The following is a 19500-nucleotide window of genomic DNA, read 5'->3' as shown; positions in this document are numbered from 1 at the left end:
AGTCGATGTATATTAAAAATTATTCCTCGTTTGTCGATACCAGGCACTCGTCAGAATCAAAGGAGAGGAGACAATTCACAATTCATTCTTTCTACCACTACAACTTTTCAATCCGTTTGTAGTTCACTTCTGTTCATATAACAAACGGTTTTTGTAGGACCACCATTCGGAGTATTGAATGAGTTTTTTTTATCCCATTTATTTATTTCAGGCTCATTAGCATTTTAACTGTAACAGAGCCGAATTTTAATCGTGGACATGTCTCATGGTTATCACATCTATAATTAACACATTACACAGTAGCCATTTGCCAGTATTCCCTCTATACCATTGCATATGGTACATTTACATAGTAGCCATTTGGGCGTAAGAGTATCCCTTCTGTTCTTCCATTATCCAGTTAGACCACCGCACAACAGAAACAGTTGATTGATCATTGTTGAGTTATTTATAGAACAGCGGCCCGATGTGTCTTGCAGAGCTGAGCATTTGTATGGATGAATCGATTTTATTTCAACCGTGGATCGATCTCTATCGCTGATGATTGTTGCGTGGACGTAATTATTCTGTAACAACACAAAGATGGTCAATGAGGGCCCTGAGTTTTGAACTCACTAAGCGAACGCGCAACCAATGTGGCTACGGAGACCCCCTGAATGAGTTAAATTTACGTATTTTCTGAATAGTTACATAAACTCAATTCAACGGCAATATTGTCCTCAAAGTTCTACGTCAAGTTTCCGTCCATGCCTCTTGACTCTTCTACTTATTTTAAAGGACTTTGACCCGAGGGTTGTTTATTCCTGGTAAAAAGAAAGGAATTATAGCGTTGATCATACCATTAGGTGAAGTTTGTGTTCGATTTATTCACACGCAAGTATTCTTTATTTTATGCGTTGTCAATGCTAGTATAGGTATAGAATCGCCTATGACTGCAGTGTGAGTATCTAGAGGAAGAATACATTACGTGCAATAAGGACATCGATGTTGACATATGGCAAGCTTGTGTATTGTACTCGCGAATGATCAATTCCCATCTTTATATGCTTCCATAACACCACACCCCTTTTCAGAGCCACCAGTTAGATTGCATCACGCACATATTACATCATAATTTGAAAAATTCGAGCAAATAAAAATAAAACATGATATTAAAATTGACAGCCCTTGGTGTAGTATTACGCCTCTTCACATAACCGCGATATAGATTTAGAAAACTGTTTTAGTGTGTAGCTAAAACAAAACATGGCGAAGCCATACCAAATTACATATTGTTCATAGAAGGAAAAAAGTCTATAAATTATAAGGATACAAATTGCTTCCCATTGTACCAGACTCGAATTAATCAAACAAGAATATGATTAATCATTCCTCTACGGATGAAACACCATTAATTCCCAACAAAGATCAACGCAGATTAAGCTCAGGCAGCATATTTTCACAGTTCTCTCTCGTATCACTCTGGAAACCTTTCTTGAGAAAGGACAGCGAATAGAAAAAAACACATACAAATTCCCCCGAAGAACTCGACAAAAAACCCAGATTGCGCACAACAGATTGATACAAAATCAAAACACATAACTCTCGAGCCTGGCTGGGGTACCTGTCATTCAAAAGGAATTTGGGAAATCGGAACTGAGGGCGAGATCGCCCTCATTTACGAGGACGAGGACGGCGAGGGATTACATACATACAGTAATTTCTTCTGCCGGGTTCCGGAACGCCTCGCGGGGGTTCTCCCAACAGGCACACCAGATCTTGCCCGGCAGAGGCCAGGGGGCAGAAAGGAAGAAAGGAAATCAGGGTTTCCCTCTTTGCTCACCTGATCAATGAATGTGTGTGTTTGTGTTTTTTTTTTTTGGCAAATGCGTTCCGATTCCCGGCTGGCGTGGTGTTTTGTGAATGGGTTCAGGTAGTGTTGTGCTGTTCCACTTGCAGTTTTCTGGGCCTTTCGGAAGGGATTTCCATTACCTCCTCCTCGTCGTTCACGGGTCGGTTGGTTCCGAAAGTCAAGAGGAGGATCGGTAATGATTTTTCAATAAACAGATTTAGGAAACAAACGGCCCGAAGAGGAAACGATTGGGATTTAGTTCTTTCTCTCTCTCCAGAGGATTCTTGAAACCTGACAAGTGAGGTGAGTTGTGTATGAGAGGGGAAGAAGGTAATAACAAAGTCAGAGCTTAAGCCTAATTTGCATTTCTGTTGTGCTGGCGTGCGCTATTGTGTTCGATCGAACGCAAGGAGTCATGCTGAGGAGTTCCCGGAAGTACCTGTGGCCTCCTCGTCGTTGCAGTTATTTGGGCGAGGGTAAAATGCGCTTGAACAGGTGACATGAAAATTGTGTTGCTGGTTGAGCAGCGAACCCCCCAGGATGTATGTTTGCGGAAATGGTGTAACTTGGTCCTCCAGACATGAGTGTAGCGGGACCTAGAGTGGGAATAATTCACACGAGGGGCAATTATTTCATTAGCAAGCACGCAATGTTGTGTGTGCGCGTTGTGAATGATTTTATGAGGTGATTGTGTGATTGAACCATTGGCTGGAGGTGTTATCGAAAGGGGTCGGTTTCGTGAGGTGCTGAGACATTTCGAACATAAATTTGATCGGCAAAACAGCGCAAAAATTCGTCGTAAGGGCTGCTGGTCTACAGGTATTCCATCGACGCCACATTTTTGCTCAGTACCTCGCTCTCTTGAAGCAAACAAGTAAGAGTCAAGAGGAGAAGATCCTTTCCGCCTGCTCTCCAACAAAACCAGCATCGTATACCCATTCATGTTTAGTTCTCTCTCTCTCTCTTTCTCGCTCATGCTCACCCTCTCTCTCACGGGTGCGGAAGTATGCTCAAATGAAAATCCCCACGGGATATGTATATCTCATGCTTTGTGTGTCTCGATCGCCGTGCAACTCCAACACACCGCCACCGACGGTCGACGGAACGGACCAGTCCATACTTGAACGTTACCCAAGAGAGCAGCAACTACTCTCGATCTCGTTTGGGTCGAGCAGCCCCTCTCAACGTGATAGTGGTCCAAACCAAAGCAGGCAGCGGTGGATCACGCGTAGTGCGCGAATGGTTTCAAGCGTCGGGGTATCGCGTAGAAAAACATAGTTTTCGATGTTTTTATTTTCCGACGATTCGTAGTGAGAGGGAGAGAGAGAGCGAGACGGCGCGATCACGATCGCTAACCGAGTGGTACACACTCGTCGTGCACTCTTACACACACGCACACAGTTGTGCGCAAATTTGAACGTGTTTGAACGAAGGAAAAAAAGAGCGTGTGTGAAAAAAAACGTAAATATTAAATTTTTCATTCACTTTTATTCGTTCTTGGTAAAGTTTGGTGTTTTCAGTGTTCAAGAATACATTGGTCGGTGTTGTGCTACCGTCGTTTGTATGTGCGCTATGAAAGGAAATCGTTTGCTCGGCGCAATCACGGCATTCGTGTGATTTTTTATCGTTTTCTATCGATTCGCGCGGCGGCTCGGCGGCTGTTTTGGTGATGATCGTGAACTTTGTGAGTGTGTGGGGACATACGGCGCACGCAATCGGGGTGGTGCTGAACCCGACCGCTACCATGGATTTGACATTTCGCGCCGCTCCGATTGGCGCGATTGCGTAACGCTGCTGCTGCTGATGCTGACAATCCTGTGGAAAGTGGAGTGTAGTGATTTCTGGTGATTGAACCTGCGGCCAAAGAATTACTTCCCCGGAGCCACTATAATTAGAATTTTATGCTAATTGCTAATTGCTTCGATTATGATCGGCTCGGTGTACTTACCCTTAAAGGAAAAAGAGTCAGAGAATGAGCTTGTGTGTGTGTGTGTGTGTGCGCGAAGCGCAAAGCAGGCGATGATTCTTATTCCACGAGCACCACACATTTTGCCATCCAGACCTGAATCGTAATCATATTCGCTCGAGGTATCCAAAATGGCAACCGAATCAATTTTAATCACCAAACGTCGACCATTTTTATGGACTCTCGGACGGCCGATCGGCGGCCGGTGCTGGTGATTGAACTCTCGCATCGTGTGGATGATCAACACGGATTGACGTTGGTGCTGAATTGACGCGGATTGCGTCGATCACGGCACGCGATCACGCGCTCACACAGAGAGGAGTGTCCTTTTTAGGGCTAAACACGTCCGCGCACGGTCAACAAAAAAGTACCGACGGCACGCGCGCCCATTCGCGATCAACCGCGAGACCGGACTCGATTGGATGACACGATGATCGGGGAGCGACGGAATTCCGAGAAGTCTGTCCCCGGGGGTGATTTATGGGATTGAATTCTTTTCACCGGGGGTCTAGCGCGCGATTGTGATTGTGATTGGAGAAAACGGGGTCATTATCCGAGGCGGTGTTAATTATGCACGGAATGTGCGCTCGGAATGGACGTGAGGTGTGCAAAAACTGATATTTTTTGCATTGTTTTAAACAATCGAGCGGATAGTTTCTCTGATATATCGCCGCTCGGCCCCCAATCAGTGCAAAACTAAGATGAAAGTCTGCTTGGGATACGATTTATAGTTCATAGAAAAAAATTTTGACTGTGGACTGAGTTAACGCCCACGTTGGGTACGCACCCGGTATTCGTTTGCATTTTCCCCCTAGAAGTAACCATTAAAAAGGAAAATTTGAAATCATTTATCGCCCACTTTCTTTCGTTGCGAAACTTACTTTGGCTCCCACGGATCTCTTGTGATTCGGAAATGCGACGGAAAACTGCTTACTTTAGCATTAAGTCCTTGCAAGTCGAGGAGATAGATTTTTTTTTACTTTTTTTTACTATATACGATTAAAATTCAGATGTCAAATAACAAGCTCTGATGATATTTTTCGAATAACTGTCAGAATCTGTATGATTTAAAGTAAAACTAACGGCTTGATACGTACCACCAACTTCTGCAAAAGCTGCTGGTTAACCTCATCGACTTTTTATTTCCAGTATCTGACCATTGAAGTAGCATTTTCAACAATTTTCCAATTATTCTACAATTTGACTTCGATGATGATACGTTTCGATTGGGCGGAATTCCGAGCGATTTGAGGAGTGTACTCCGTTATCGCGATGCCACTGTTTCACATTCTTACTGTATTGGCAACTCCCCAGCAAACATTGAATCGTATAAAAAGCGTGTATACAGCATCAAATAGCCCATATTTTGGGTGGTATATGATGCGTCTAACCGGCATATACATTCAAAAGTGAGTAAATATTTGAAAGTAAAAAATATTTGAAATGAGCGATTCTGATGGTTAAGAAAACTGCTCCGATAAGATTCGAACTCCGGTTGTTTGGATTATCGAGCAGCAGCTATCTCTCACGGCTATCTGGAATATAGTTATAGAGTAAATATGACACGGAAGAGAAGCAATCGGATGCGTCATTACTGGTTGCCGATTGTATTTTAGTATAAATGTCATGAAATTTATATGGAAATGACTAAGTAAGGTTCAGTACTACGTGTTTAAACTAATCAAATTACATGAAGTAAAAATCTTCATTCAAATCTTAACAACGTAAAGCTGCTTCCGGACCTGCTGATCTGGTAGAGATAAATTTGCCTCTCTAAATCACCATATCATCACCAGACGTCGACACTGTACATATGTCATAGCGGATCTTGATATATCAAATTCCATATATGATGTAAAATGTACTCAATTACGATATAATATGATTTACTTTTTTTTTAACTGTATTATAGTGACTTTCAACTCATTTGACTGGTTCGTCACTTTTACTTCCATTTTTGGAAGAATGTCGAGAGTGAGAATTGAACTCGTGACCTTTAGCGTGAGAGGTATGGATGTTACCACCACGCCAGATCGCCTCCGATTCAATATGATTTACTGTTGAATGCATGCATGTAATACAATTTTTCGCAGTGCTACATTGATTCAATTTATACGTTCATGCGACTCACGAACTGCATCAGCCTGAGATGCATATATGATTTCGTTTAGATCAATTTTACGAAAGTGTTTATCATGAAACCGATGCTTGTTGTACCGAATTACGACTTAATCTGTACTTCATATGCGACCTAGAATTTGCCAAGTTATGCGACTTAATGTTCGCTGGTCACCATATTCAGTCGAAGTTTGACGGAACCCCGATAGGACTTAACGAACGGCGACGACAGATTTTCTGCCAGATCGTCAGTTTATCGGAAACTTGCTCACAAAACCAAAAATAATATTACTTGGGAACATCTCCACGACCCCCCTGGCTACTGGCTACTTCTGTCTCGAAGCTTAATTAACATCGTCCATAGGAATGAATCCGTTGAATTTGATCAGTACCTTGTCATACAGCTGCATGCCGTAATGTTTACTCCCGGACCTACATGGCATGATATTTGACAAAACTTTCCCGAATGCGTATATTTCGAATTGTACTACGAACAGCGCCGAGTTGGTTGACCAACTTCACGTCCGAATGTGCTGAATTCGCACGGAAAGCCTGCATGACCTTCTTATGCAGTTTCCAGTCCACTGTATCGCTTAGACGGCTTCGGTTGATTCTTCTGGAATCAAACAAACGTTCCTCGAAACGTTTTGGGCCTGCAAATCGTGTCCATTTTTAACTCCTTAGCGAACCTCGTATTCCACCATATCGGGTTTTCATAACGCAATTTGAGAAAACACCAATTTAATCCATTTTTTTGCACAGGAACTCAAGAGATAGACTTTATAAACAAACTGGTGTCAAAGATTTCTGAACTGACCTCTGGAAGCACAGAGTACGGATTTTAATTTGGCAAAACTTCAGTTCATACTTTCTAGCAGGAGCATCAAAATCATCAATTTTCTGATTTCAATAATCAGGTACTCGTACCTGCTGATACGCAAATAGTATTCGACGTTTTTATGCGCAAAAAAGTTGAACCAGAAAGAAATCACACTAGTATCCATAAAATCCATCAGGATTATCGAAGTTGAACTTTTTTTTTTGTCTCTGTAGATAATCTGGAACTGTTGAAAGAGCCAGAAATTTCTTCTTGATTTTTTGAGTTTTTGTAGACGATTACAATCGCAGTGAAGACCTAAGAAATTTAATTTTATGCGAGTCTCTCACATTTCAGCAGTGAACGGATTTTGATTATTCGCATACCAATCGAATCGAAAATTCCCTAAGATTCATTTGATATGGTATTCATCACGATTCTCTAGTCCGTGATTGACGAGTTTAGATTGACGAAAATTGGAACCTTTTCCTCTGTTCCATAGATTTGTTCCGTGCGATTCTGTGTTTGCTTACCCGCGCTGTGGAAATTTTTGTACACCACTGCGAATCAAGCGCACGCAAATCGATCGCTCGAAATGCAAATGCAGAATTCGTTCTACACAGTGGAGAGAGGAAATATTGCAACATGAGCACCGTCCGTTTGATTTCTATTACACAGTCTCACTCCAGCCAGCGAATCAGCAGTGCTGATGTCACACACAAGCAAAATAAAAATCACTTCTGAGGATTGATAGTGTGCTGTGGATGAATGATGTCTCACACAGCTCGATGAAATCAATCCCAGCGTCGGTTTTCAAACCGTCTGGTTGAGAGTGCTTGTATACTTTTGCGTCAAGATTTGAACTAAAAGTTAGATTCAAATTTCGGAGGCAGAATCAAAACACCTTACTGCAGATTCAGTTTTCAGATTCTAGTTTGACTATTAGATTACAAATTCAGACTCGGATTCTAATTTCAGATTTTGAGTTTAAATTTGTTTCTTAATTCAAATTCAAATTTTAGATGGAGGTTACGGTTTCCTAACATACAGTTTCCAGATTCAGTGAATTCAGGCCCTTTCAATTACACTTCAAACAGGAGTTCTTTTTTCTACCTTTGTAAGTCAGGACAATCCATAGTAGATTAAATAAAGCAATGACATCTGTTTCACGGTAACTTTGAATGTTTCATCTATTTGTTCCTCTTTGTTGAAGAACGATTCATCACTGCACTTTTGAAGCCATTCTTTCTGGAGTTTTTTTGTTCAGGTTAGCAATTTAGTAGCAATCATCAGGGGCCACGACAGAGGAATACGGTGGAGAGAGATGTGATTTAATGTACAATTACTTTAATTATGATCGGCCCATGACATGAAAAACTGTCTGGGTAAAGGAGCACATTTTTAGTTAGTTTTTTCCAATGCGTTCCTTAAACTGCACAAACAACGCCAAACAATATCCGCTGTTGATTCATCTTTCCTCAAAATTAATCTATAGTTCATTCATTATATACACTGCGTTTCACAACTATAGAACCACTCATTTTTTCTGAGTTTCCAGAGATATATAAGAAGTCGATTGAATTGAAGTATATAGTGTAGAATACAATAACTATCTTCATTTATAAGACTGGCCATTTCAACTTTATTGTTGTGTTCAGGCGCGAAACATTCAAAAAACTATAATTCCAGTGTTTCATAACTATAGAACCAGATGGAAAAACTCTCACTCCTTTACAAAATTAACGCCAATTAACACGAATTACGATAAGTTTCTAATTCTTTGGCCATCTTTAGTTCTCAATCAGTTCAAATAATCCTTTAGGGGTGGTTACGACCAAGCTGTGCCATGTTGTAGTGGATATCTCGTTCTACGCAGAGGATACTGCTCGTTTAAGCTCTTCGAATCACTCATACTGCTGGTAACTTCTTACATATCTCTATCATCTACTATTCGTCCGATCACTCCTCATAAGTTTCGGCCAGAATTTTGATTTGGTAAACAAGCTGACCAGTCCAGAATCTGAAGCCCCTATTCATTGAACCATGCCATGACCTTCCAGATTTTATGAATTGATGCCAAATTACCCAATTATCACATTGTTTTTGATGCAAACATAGCCGTAAACGATTCTGAAGTACTTCGTTGCACTTCTGAATGTTCATTCGTGTCGATGGTAAGCTATCTAAACCAGGCCTTTGTTGTGAAAATTCTCCCCAAATCATCAAACTGCCGCCGGCAATGCTACGAGTTAAAAATTAAATGACACGTTCGGTAAATCCTTCCAGTATGAAGAAATTCTATTCAAGCTGAATTTTCTCAGTCAGAGAAGTTCTCATGAAATAGTGAAACCCATGGGATTAGCTTCCGCATTAGTTTTTGGTTCCGCAACTTTGGGTATGGAATTTTTTTAGTTTGGGAGAATTTTCTCAAAAAGGCCTGGTTTAGATAGCTTACCATCGACACGAATGAACATTCAGAAGTGCAACGAAGTACCTCAGAATCGTTTACGGCTGTTTTTGCATCAAAAACAATGTGATAATTGGGAAATTTGGCATCAATTCATAAAATCTGGAAGGTCATGGCATGGTTCAATGAATGTGGCTCCAGATTTTTTTTTTGTTAGAATATATAACATTCTTGTGTCACACAAACACCAATATTTTAGTACTATTCAGAGAATATAGAGTACGAATATATTTCACTGGTGGGGAAGAATAATCTTCAGAAGCTTTCCTATGAGTTTCACTTGATTGAAAAATTACAAACTTGCGACTTCAAACTTTAAACTATTTCAGTTCGTTCGTCTCTAGCCTTAATAATGGCCCTTAAACTGAGTGGATTCCCAAGCGGGCACCCGCATATATACAGATTTTTGTGATTTCAATAACTTGTTTTGAAATCGATTTTAAAGTTATTGAAATGAGTTTTCGTATGGAGTGTTTATCATACCATTTCATCCAGTTGTTTTGGAGGTATCAACGCTCAAAATCTTGTTGCTCCGGCGTAACGCTCTCGTCTTCGAAACTTTGAACTTACACCCCAGTATAGAAATGAAAGACGAAGTCCTGCATCAATGCTTCTATTTTGTAGCAGAATTTCACATGAAACTTGAAAAACGCTGTTGAGATGTTCATTGTGTGCACGTGTTTTTGAGAGATTTAATCGTCATCAAGATCCACGCTCCATCCATGTCGCAGATGACAATATAGAACACAAAAGTTATAAATTGGGATGTTCAGGATACGAAAAAAAATTGAATTAACTCCTGAGTGGAAGTTTCTTTTGTCTTTGTTATATTTATGCCATCTTTCACCGAGAGCGCCGCAAATTTATTGTTAGCAAGCACCCAATTATGCTTGGAAACAAATATGCTTCCCGCGTTTCCTGAAGGCCATATTTATGAATACCATGATCAACTTTTGGTCTTTGTGAAATCTGTGAATGGTGAAGATGAAGCGACCCGAGCGAAGGATTCTCCACCGGACAAAGTGCGGGCTTATCTGCGTTTTCTAAGGTTGGAATTTGCATTGAAAGGAACAAGATTCGAATCCCTGTTGTGGATGGATATTCCGACATGCAGCATTAAAACACGAAGTTGAGAACGTGTCAAAACCCAACGGTCGAATTAGCTCTGACCACAAAGCGCTCTAATCGTAAACAATCCAATTTCGCCACCCAAAAAAAAAACCTGCCAATTACAATTAGGCAGTATTCGCGTGACGACCAGCCCACGGCGGCGCTAGGTTCAACGAATGATAATTCCTGCAAACCGACCAAGAACCTACCTTCGCTGAGACACCGTAATGTCACTGTCTCTCTCTCTAGAAACTCCAGAAACAGAACGGAACGATTGTGAGCCCACTTTTGGGAGGAACGCATTGCGCGAAAGTATTCCGCTATCTTTGAGCATATCATTTGCATGCCATTACACGACACGACACGGGGTCGTTCGGAACCCGGTCCTCGTGCGGTGGTACACACAGAAATTGGCCCTGGAACTGGAAGCGGCCAAATGGAAATGGAAATAAATTACACAATTAAGTGCTTTTTTCCCTGCATGCGCGTGTGTCTGTGTCAGTTCCAATTGAGGGTGCAACAAGTGTGACAGTGGTGTATGTGTGCCTCTGTTGTCACGAATGATTTGATGGTTTTTCCCCGCCGCCAATGTTTACATTTGTTGTTTTTTGTTTTCGTTGTCATCGGTGTGCTTTCTACTAGAAGTGCCATCATATTCTCTCGAGCCGCAATCAACCACCGAGGGTGTTAACGTTAAGTAAATAAATCGTTAATCACATTAGATTAGCTCAATTGCCAGTGACCGCACCGTGATGATGATGGGTTTCGATAATGTCCTCCACACAGATGGTCATCTGGACGAGGAGGGTGGTTTGGGCAGAGCTGTCGAACGCCTATTGGCACCGGTATTGACGGAAGCCTAAGCACTGTGGCTAAAACCCACTTAATTAACATAAATTATTAAATTAACATTTAATTTACTCCAATTGTCATCCAATTCCACTCAATTTATATGTGTGTGGCTTTCGGTTTTTTCCGAGAGGCTGACCGGCAGCTGCTGCGGTCATCGCCAGATGAGAAATAATAATAAAAAAACACATGAATAAACAAATACAGCAATCGTTTGCTTAAGCGTTTTTTTTTTCAACTTAAGTCGATACGATTAGAGGGCTGTGGCCTAGCGATAAAGCGATTGTAGCCCCGCTGCTGTTGCTCTCGATGGATACACGCGAAGGCGGTACGACGCGAGAGCTGAGAAACGACGATAAGAAACTCCCCCGCAGCGTGTTTTTTTACATTTGTCACTCTGACCGTTCCTCGAGATAAACTCGTGCCTGGTGATTGTAAGAAGAATCGCCTGAAATTATCGTTGATTTTTTTTTTGTTCGCTGCGCTTCTCAAGTTCATTTCCCATTTTAAACAAATAACCTCAATAATTCCATCGGCGAGAATGACCATTGTTTTTTGCCCCGAAAAATCACACGCCAACGGCGTCGCCGATGATAATCGCCGCCACCGCTTCAATTTACCTTGAGATCGACGGAATAATCGTCTATTCTCGAGTGAGGAACCCCTGGGCACAATGGGCTGCCAAAATGAACCTTTAGAACCTGGCCTCACCAGTGGATAATGATGACATTCTGCGTAATTACCATTCCCACACCCATACACAAAGCGTACCGCAGTAGGCTGCCTGCCTGCGATGGCTGTCATCCGATTGACACACACGACGATGTCACCTGTCAAACAGTGCTACTAACCATGCGAGTTCCAGTGAGCATTCTCGGTGGGTTATCATCATCATCATCTTTGATGGTGTAATTAAGTCCCCGCTCAATCAGTTGTCAGATAATCTTTTAATGGGAACAACGCGTCGCCATCTTTGTTTGTTGTTTTTGTTTCTGTGTCTTTTCGAAAAAAAAACAACAAAGGCACGAATGTGCCTTGCCGATTGCCGAGATTTACTTCTGAGCAAGGTCACAATAATTGATTTCGGCATTTGGCGGGGCTTCATAGCTGGTTGAATTTTACACACATCTAATAAATATGTGTGTGTGTTCACTCGTCCAGCACGGCCAACCGGTTGCAGAAGCAGCATCATTTTGAAATGGGCCCCAAAAACGGCATAACAGCATTGCGGTGAAGTCACCGTTGGCTAGCCCCGAACGCCACCTGTTTTATTCGCCATTGTTCCAGGAACTTCCCGCCCTGGATTGGTGGTAGGCTTGGGGTGGTGGGTATCGACACCGCGGTCAAGCAACTTGTAAAGCTGACATTAATCCTAATTATAAGCACTGATCTCTTTGTCGTTGTTGTTATTTGTAGTGGCGGGGAGTGGGAGAAAATGCTATTAGCTATCAATCCCAGCGAACGGCTGTATTTTGGGCTACAGATCGTGTTACACCCCTCCAACCTTTTGTTGTTGTAATTCAGCCGATAAATATAAATATTACTTGGAACGGGAGGCGTCTCGTTTTCCCACCACATGTGTGTTAGCTTTTGTGGTGATGGCGAGAATTTATTGCGTGTTTTCCGTTGTTTTCTCTGGGGAGTGAAGAATTACGATGCTCGAGAGTCAAGTGGAGGATGAATGATATTTGAATTAACCATCATGTATGAAATTAACCTGTTTGTCGTTGTCGTTCTTTGGAAGCTGGAATCTAGTGGCAACACGTTTCTCCTGAGGTACCTAACGCTTCGAGTTAACTTTTTGAGTGACCGAAAACTATCATCATCCATAATAGATTTTTTTCCCAATTCAAATAGAAAAGCGATTTTCATCATTTCAAATTTGTGCAAAACAAAGTCTAACGAATTTGTGCAGGATGTTTTTTTTTTAATTGTAAATTTCGATTTGAGAAAATGAGCTCTGTGCAAACACCTTAAATGAAAAAACATTAATATCCTAAAAATTCAAAGAAGCCGAAAATAAAAAGATGGAAAACCGTTCATAGAATCCAAACAATCCAATGAATCCAAAGCATTAAAAGCATTCAACGGATCCAAACATTCCGAAGAAATCAAAGCATGCAAAGAATCGGAAAAAGAATCCAAAAATGTCAAAGAATTGTAAGAATTCAGATCAACCAAACAATCCGAAGAATTCAAAGAATCTAAAAAATTTATCGAAGGAATATCCAAATATGCCAAAAAATTCACAGAATTCGGAGAATTCACCAAAAACAAAAAAAAATCAGATAATTCCAACGAATCCAAAGCAACCAAATTTTCTAGAAAATATAATAAATCCAAAATATATGAAATATATGAAAAATCCAAAAATACCAAAGAACTCATAGAATCCGGAGAATCCAAAGAAACCAAAGTATTCGGAGCATCTCAAGAATTCAATAAATTCAATGAATCCGTACAAACCAAATAATCTAGTAAATATAAAGAACCCAAAAAAATGTAAATAATACAAAGAATCCAATCCAAAGATATCGAAAACTTAGAACAGTTCAAAGAATCTAGAACTCTAGGAATCCATAATGCTAAAACATCCTAAGGATCCAAAAAATTTGAAAAATTCAAAAATCCCAAAGGATCCAAAGAATCCAACGATAAAATGCCAGATAGTCTTCGAATTCTTTGAATTCTTCGAATTCTTTGGCATTTTTAGATCTGCGGGTATCTTCGGATTCTTAAAATGTAATGAAGAATACATAGAATCCACAGCATTCGAAAAGTCCAAAGATGTCAACGAATTCCAAGGATCCAAAGAATCCAAAGAATTCAAAGAATTCAAAAATGCCAAATAATCCTAAAATAACAAAGAATTCGAAGAATCCAAAGAATTCAAAACATCCAAAGGATCCTGAGAACAGAAAGAATTAGAAGTCCCGGAAGAATCCAAAGAATCCAAAGAATATAAAGTTTTCTGTGAATCCAAAGGTTTAAAACGGATCCAAAGATACCGTTGAATGCAAAGCATCGTAATAATTCGTATCTAAAGAATCCAAAGCATCGAAAGAATCCAAATAATGAAAAAATCCGAAGAATAGAAAAAACCAAACGAGTCCAAAGAGAAATCGAAAAAATCGAAAAATCAATCCAAAAACCAGATAAAGTCCGTGAATTCCATGGTGCAAAAATTTCCTTAAAGTGTGAACTTGATCTGAAATGCTGAAACAGGAAATTGAACTAGAGAATCTAAATACAACATTTGACACAAGATATGGGGAAACATTTCAAGTTTAATCTGTTTCTTGGAACAAGAATGAGAACTCTAAAGCATTTGAAGGAGGAAGAAATTCGTCACCGAAATGTTGGAAAAATATTTGTGATTGAAATTCAATTTTTGTTTTCAAATCGAAGCATTGAAAAAATTCGGTTAAATTTGAATACGGCATCCGAATCGAGAGTGTGAAATCAGCAGCTTGCAATTTAGATTCTGAAATTTAGAAAGGGAACCTGATGTATGACCGCTGGAACATGAAACCAAGATCTGTGATCTGAATCCAAAGTGTCTGAATAAAGAAATGGATCTAAAAGCTAAATTTAGGATATGAATCAGGACTCCGAATCCAAAATTAGCACAGGCTATGTGAATCCGGGATTAGAATATAGAATCTGAACTAATCCAAGGTTCCGCGCGCACTCTGGATTCCGGATTCCGGTATTTGAGAACACGAGTATCGCACTTGAAAACTGAATCTGGAATATAAATTAGGAATCTTCAATTTGGAATCTGAAACCTGAATGTGGAATCTGAATCTGGGATCTTAATGTGGAATCTGAATCCGGAATCTGGCATCTGGAATCTGGAATCTGAATCTGAATCTGAAATTTGATTGTAGAATCTGAATATCATATCTGAATCTGGAATCTGAATCTTAAATATGAGTGATCTGATCTGGAATCTGGAATCGGGAATCTGAGACTGAATCTGAAATCTGAGTGTGTAATCTGAATGTAGAATCTGAATGTGATATCTGAATCCCTAGTCTATAATCTGAATATTGAATCTGAGTATCGAATTTGAATGTGGAATCTGAATTTGGTATCTTCATGAATCTGGAATCAGGCATTTGGAATCTGAAATTAGGATCTGGAACCTGGAACCTGGAACCTGGAACCTGGAATCTGGATTCTGGAATTTGGAATCTGGAATCTGGAATCTGGAATCTGAAATCTGAAATCGGGAATCTGGAATCTAGAATCTGGAATCTGGAATCTGAAATCGGAAATCTGATGGTGGAATCTGAACGTGGAATCTAAATATGATATCTGAATATCGATTCTGGAATCTGGAATATGGAATCTGAAATCTGGTATCTGAATCTGTAATCTGAGTATGGGATCTGAATCTGGTATCAGAATCTGGAATTCGAATCTATCGGTAATTGGAACTAGCAATTTGGAATCTGAAATTGGATTCGGAATTTAGAATCCTCGATTTGTATTTAAGGGAGACCCCTGTCTGGAAGGTCGAAAAATAATGAATTTTCGTGATTATTTTTCGGATGTTAGGAATAAGGTGCAATGTTCGGATATTTTAGTTATTGTTTAAGGTATATTTAAAGGTGTGTTTTCCATTTTTGATTGAATGAATAATGATTATTACGCTGTTGACTGAAAATCGGTACTAAGCTGGTGGTATCGGTCATTTAGCAACGGAGTGTCGCAGAACGAATTCCAATGAATATTTTTAAACTTCAGGATAAAACCTAAAGCGTTACATAGGGGTTTTCGAAAATTCTGAAAATTGCCAAAATGGCGGCCATACAAAATACAAAATATATACAAAAATTCAAAAATTCGATTTTTCCGACCTTCCAGACCGGGGTCCCCTCTTAACATAAGATCTGAATTATATAAACATCCACACATTATATAAACATCTGAATTATATAAACATCGCGTTTCCAGAATCTAAGTTTTTTCATTGGTAATTTTTGAATCTGAGATCACGAAATCCATAGTTTCGAATTGAGAATCCGGGTTCGGAATTCTGTATCTGTATTCAGGGAATCATGAATCTGAGCTTGTAATTCGATACATGAAACTTGCTTTTTGTATTCGGAACCTTATTTTCGTAGTGGTCAATCATATTCTGAAATTAAAATCCAGATTTTTTTTGCCTTCAAATTTCAGATTTTGATTTTTCTCAGATTCTCTGATTTTTCATATTTGAAGCTTGTACTCGGAGGTATGAATCGGGATCTGGAGTTCTTGGCTCTAATCTGAGAATCTGAGAAAAGTCTGAATCTGAAAATTTGAGGGGTAACAAGGATCCGGATTATAATTTCAGAGTATGATTTAACACTACAAAATTGAGATTGAAATGTTAATTCACAAATCACATTTTAAATTTCAAATATCGAATGACAAACAAGGTTCATAATTCTCAAATCTAACAGAAGAATTCCAATCTGTAACATGGAATCGAAATTCGGTGTTCAAAGCTAAAATTTCATATATGACTTCGACTTTACATCTGAAATTTAGAGTCTGCAACTTGATTTTGAGATCTGAATTATGAACTATGAAAACCGCACCTAAATCCGATGGTATCGAATTGGAAATCACAACTGAGTCTGAATTTGGCATATGAAATTTACAATTGCAAGATGTGGAATTAAAATATTCAGTTTTGCGGAAGCTTGTAATTCAGAAACCTATTGGTCAGATTACTGAATATTGATATTGGAATTTGGAATGTTGAAGCTGGGAATGATATGTAAGTCATACATTAAATATAAAATGTGAGAGTGGAATCGGAATATAGGAATCTTCACATGGAATCCGAATTCGAATCCAGAATTCGAACTCAACGAACAAGTCTAAATTCGAAAAGTTGATTGTAAGAAAAAAAATCGTGGGTCTGAAAACTGTTCCGCAAAAATATTAAAATTCGTTTCGTAAACGACTTATGTCTCTGTGAGTAATATGCTAACATAAGAGATGAACCAGCCTACGGCTGAAAGTCTCTATAATAAAGAATAAAAAAAAATAATAATATGCTAACAGATGTCTAGGTTTAGGAGCCATCTATGGGAAAACGGGGCAGACCGAACGAAACATATCTAACAAAGAGTCAGACCCAAAAGCTGTCCCAAAACTATCACTCCACTGACAGGGTGACGCTTTGTCGAATGGGTCCCCAATTCGCCACGTTAATCACCTGTTTACAGGGATTACTCCAAACAGAATCCGATATCCGCGCCCAATGCCGACCTGTCTTGGGAGGGCGCTTGAGTGCGATCAAATTACAAGTGCGCGCGGGCGCGAATGGCGGCGCGATGACATCGTGGGGATAATATGTTGTATCTTCGGGAAATTGTATCATCAGCACTATTGGATTTCATTGTTTTTCAAGTTTTCCGCACTCGTCCCCCATCCCGCGACCCACGGGAAGTAGTTTGTGACAGCTGAAACCGCCACCAGAAATCACTTCCACTTATCACTTTCCGGGTGTGTCTATGTGTGTATGTGCGTGTGCGAGTCGAACAGAAACGAACTGAAATAATTCAATTCCGCAGTCGAAGTTATCAAACATCGAAAGGCACCGTGAAAAGATGCAAATTAGCGAGACAAGGCAATAAAAATATATCAAAATAATTACTTCTAGGTTGAATGTGTGTGTGTGTTTTTGTGTAAATTCGAGCTGATAGCGAATGAATAAAATGTAAATAATTGCAAGTACAAGAGAAAATAAAAGAAAGAAAGGCAAATCACACATTTGCGAAAATAAACAAAAAAGTGAACCCCGTTTGGGGAGGTGAAAGTGTGAGTGTGTTGTGCAATATAATTCCGTCACAAGCCTTCTCGGCAGTGTGACACGGCAAGCTGGCAGCACTGAATGTGCTTGGTGGTGCGGGTGGCAAAATGACAAATGAGTGGATCGAGTGGAACGAGGGTGCCCGGATAGTGGGACGGTTGCCATTGCGTGGCAGCCATCACTATCACCACCCTGGCCAGCTACATCACTCCATCGGGTCCGCTGGACAACACGGCGGATCGACAGGACTGGCGGGAACCGCCAGTAGTGCGGGTCTCGTGGCGGGATTGACCGGAATCACTAACAATAACAACGTTAGTTTTCTGAACAACAATCAGCAGAGCTTTCTGAACAGCTACAGCTTGAATAAGCTGGCGGCGGCAGGGATGGGCTTGAAAACCCACGCTCTGATGAAGGGACTCCAGAAACCTAGAGGTAAGGAATGCGAATTGAATTTTTTGCGAAACCAAAAACAGTCAAAACACGTTGCCCTTGAACTGTTGCGCCAAGGTGCCACGGTTCCATCCAATGACCCTTTCGTCGGGTGGGACTCGTACGTACCCGTACCCAAAAACTGAATCGGATCAGACTTTGCATTGCGCCAGCAGCTCACACACAAAGCTGTCCCCTTTATTTGCTTTCGTTCCGCCTGGCCGACTGCTTGATAAATTACTTTCTGCAGGGCCACCAACCTGGTGGAAACCGGGCGCACACGAATTTCCCCCCCTAAAAACGCTTGACTCCCCGTAATAAAGCGGTTTCAATTTCCGGATGGCTAACCAAGGCCAAACGAGCTAGAGGGTGGGCCTGACTGACTGACACACCGAAAAAAAAGACGAAACGCTCGAATCAATATTAAACTGGCCAATTCGCGCGCGCCGCTAAGATTCCTCTCTGTGTTTCGGCATGTTTTCCTCGAAATTGAGAAGACCCGCCACCGAACATCAAATTGGCACACATCAAAGACCGGGTGCCGACCTTTCACGGCGAGCACCTCGGTCTATCTTCGGACGTGACGGGTGGCGAGGGGGAGAAAATTGGACATCAATCAAGGAAAATTCTCCGAATTGCCGCCGAAAAACAACACGTACAGCAAAAACCAAAAAACCAACAAAAAACATCGAAATTTAATTACTCGCGGTGGGGCGGAGCGCACTTGCGGTGTAATTTCTGGTTGCCAATTCCTCCCGTTTTGGAAGCTACCCAAACCAAAACAAAGTTAGCCGAGAAAATTGATTGTTGTAATAATTCGCCTGCGTTTTCCCGCTGCTTCGCGATCTCGCGCGGGTGGTTCGTTCGATTTTGCTTTTCACTCTCGTATAGAGAGCACACCCACTTTTTCTCGATGTTTGGAGGTCGGGAAAACTGCTGTTTCACTTGATTTGCTCGCTTGTGTTGTGATTGCGTTGGTGGGATCTAATTATAAAAATCGGAGGAAAACGTCAAACAACAGCCGCAGCACCACACACCGCGATTCTGCGATGTTAAGTTAAAACATCGTGGAAAACAATCATAGCACCAGTGATTC

At 40.7% G+C, this 19500-nt stretch overlaps 1 protein-coding gene across 3 annotated transcripts in view; it reads left to right on the top strand.

Annotated features, from left to right (window-relative positions):
* LOC129766986 (ETS-like protein pointed) overlaps positions 1 to 19500 on the top strand; it is a 281564-nt gene that overhangs the window by 165412 nt on the left and 96652 nt on the right. Inside the window, exons 1-2 of one of the 3 annotated variants that reach the window (XM_055767597.1) lie at positions 2956 to 3292; positions 17823 to 18407. The exons of 1 other annotated variant lie outside the window; for it this stretch is intronic. In XM_055767597.1, the coding sequence (XP_055623572.1) occupies positions 18080 to 18407 (328 nt within the window). In that variant the 5' untranslated portion in view covers positions 2956 to 3292; positions 17823 to 18079. Of the gene's footprint in view, positions 1 to 2955; positions 3293 to 3377; positions 3516 to 17822; positions 18408 to 19500 lie in introns of those variants that run through there. One more of the 3 variants, XM_055767602.1, reaches the window with a different exon arrangement.

This window comes from Toxorhynchites rutilus, chromosome 1, assembly GCF_029784135.1.
Source record: "Toxorhynchites rutilus septentrionalis strain SRP chromosome 1, ASM2978413v1, whole genome shotgun sequence".
Taxonomy (NCBI): domain Eukaryota; kingdom Metazoa; phylum Arthropoda; class Insecta; order Diptera; family Culicidae; genus Toxorhynchites; species Toxorhynchites rutilus.
This window is presented reverse-complemented; position numbering and strand designations above follow the sequence as displayed.